Source organism: Eimeria mitis, genomic scaffold (genome assembly GCF_000499745.2).
Source record: "Eimeria mitis Houghton genomic scaffold, Emh_scaff1631, whole genome shotgun sequence".
Taxonomy (NCBI): Eukaryota; Apicomplexa; class Conoidasida; order Eucoccidiorida; family Eimeriidae; genus Eimeria; species Eimeria mitis.
In genome coordinates, this window is record NW_013569946.1 from 8,264 (window position 1) to 8,872 (window position 609).

Genomic DNA, 609 nt, shown 5'->3' on the forward strand with positions numbered 1-609 from the left:
TTCCTGCTGCTGCTGCTGCTGCTGCTGCTGCTGCTGCTGCTGCTGCATCTGCTGCACCAGCTCCTGCTGTTGCTGCTGCCGTTTCATATATCGTTTGCTGCGCTCGCTTTCTCTCTCTTCTCCCCCAGAGCCCGTCTCTGGTGCTGCATGCAGAAGAAGCAGATCCGTTCCCTCCGGCCTCGCAGCGTTTGAGGGAGGAAGGAGAAGGCGGCAGAAGAGTCTGTTGACCATAAGGAGTATCTGCTGCTCCCTGCTGCTGCTGCTGCTGCTGCTGCTGCCGCTGCTGCTGCTGCTGCTGCTGCTGCTGCTGCTGCTGCTGGTGGATCTGTGTTTGCGGCTGTTTTCGTTTTGGGTTTCCAGTGGGTTCCAGCAGCGGTGGCTCTGAGCGGGTTTCATCGTTTCTGCTGTTTGTTTGCATTTTTTCTGCTTGTAGCATTTCTTGTTCATTTGTTTCATCTGCATGCATTTCTTCGTCTCCCGGGTCACCGGTTCCTGCCCGGTGGACCATCCCGAGTGGTCCACTGGTCTCCTCCTCTGCTTGAGCCGCAGTCGCAGCTCCCCTCCTCGCGTTTTCTTGCAGCTGCTTGTCGTGAGTCTTGAGGGTCTTCT

At 57.1% G+C, this 609-nt stretch overlaps 1 protein-coding gene across 1 annotated transcript in view; it reads right to left on the bottom strand.

Annotated features, from left to right (window-relative positions):
* EMH_0040840 (uncharacterized protein) overlaps positions 1 to 609 on the bottom strand; it is a gene marked incomplete at both ends in the record, with an annotated part of 4,166 nt that overhangs the window by 2,112 nt on the left and 1,445 nt on the right. The window contains one exon of the mRNA XM_013495556.1: positions 1 to 607. Within this exon, the coding sequence (XP_013351010.1) occupies positions 1 to 607 (607 nt within the window). The remainder of the gene's footprint in view (positions 608 to 609) is intronic.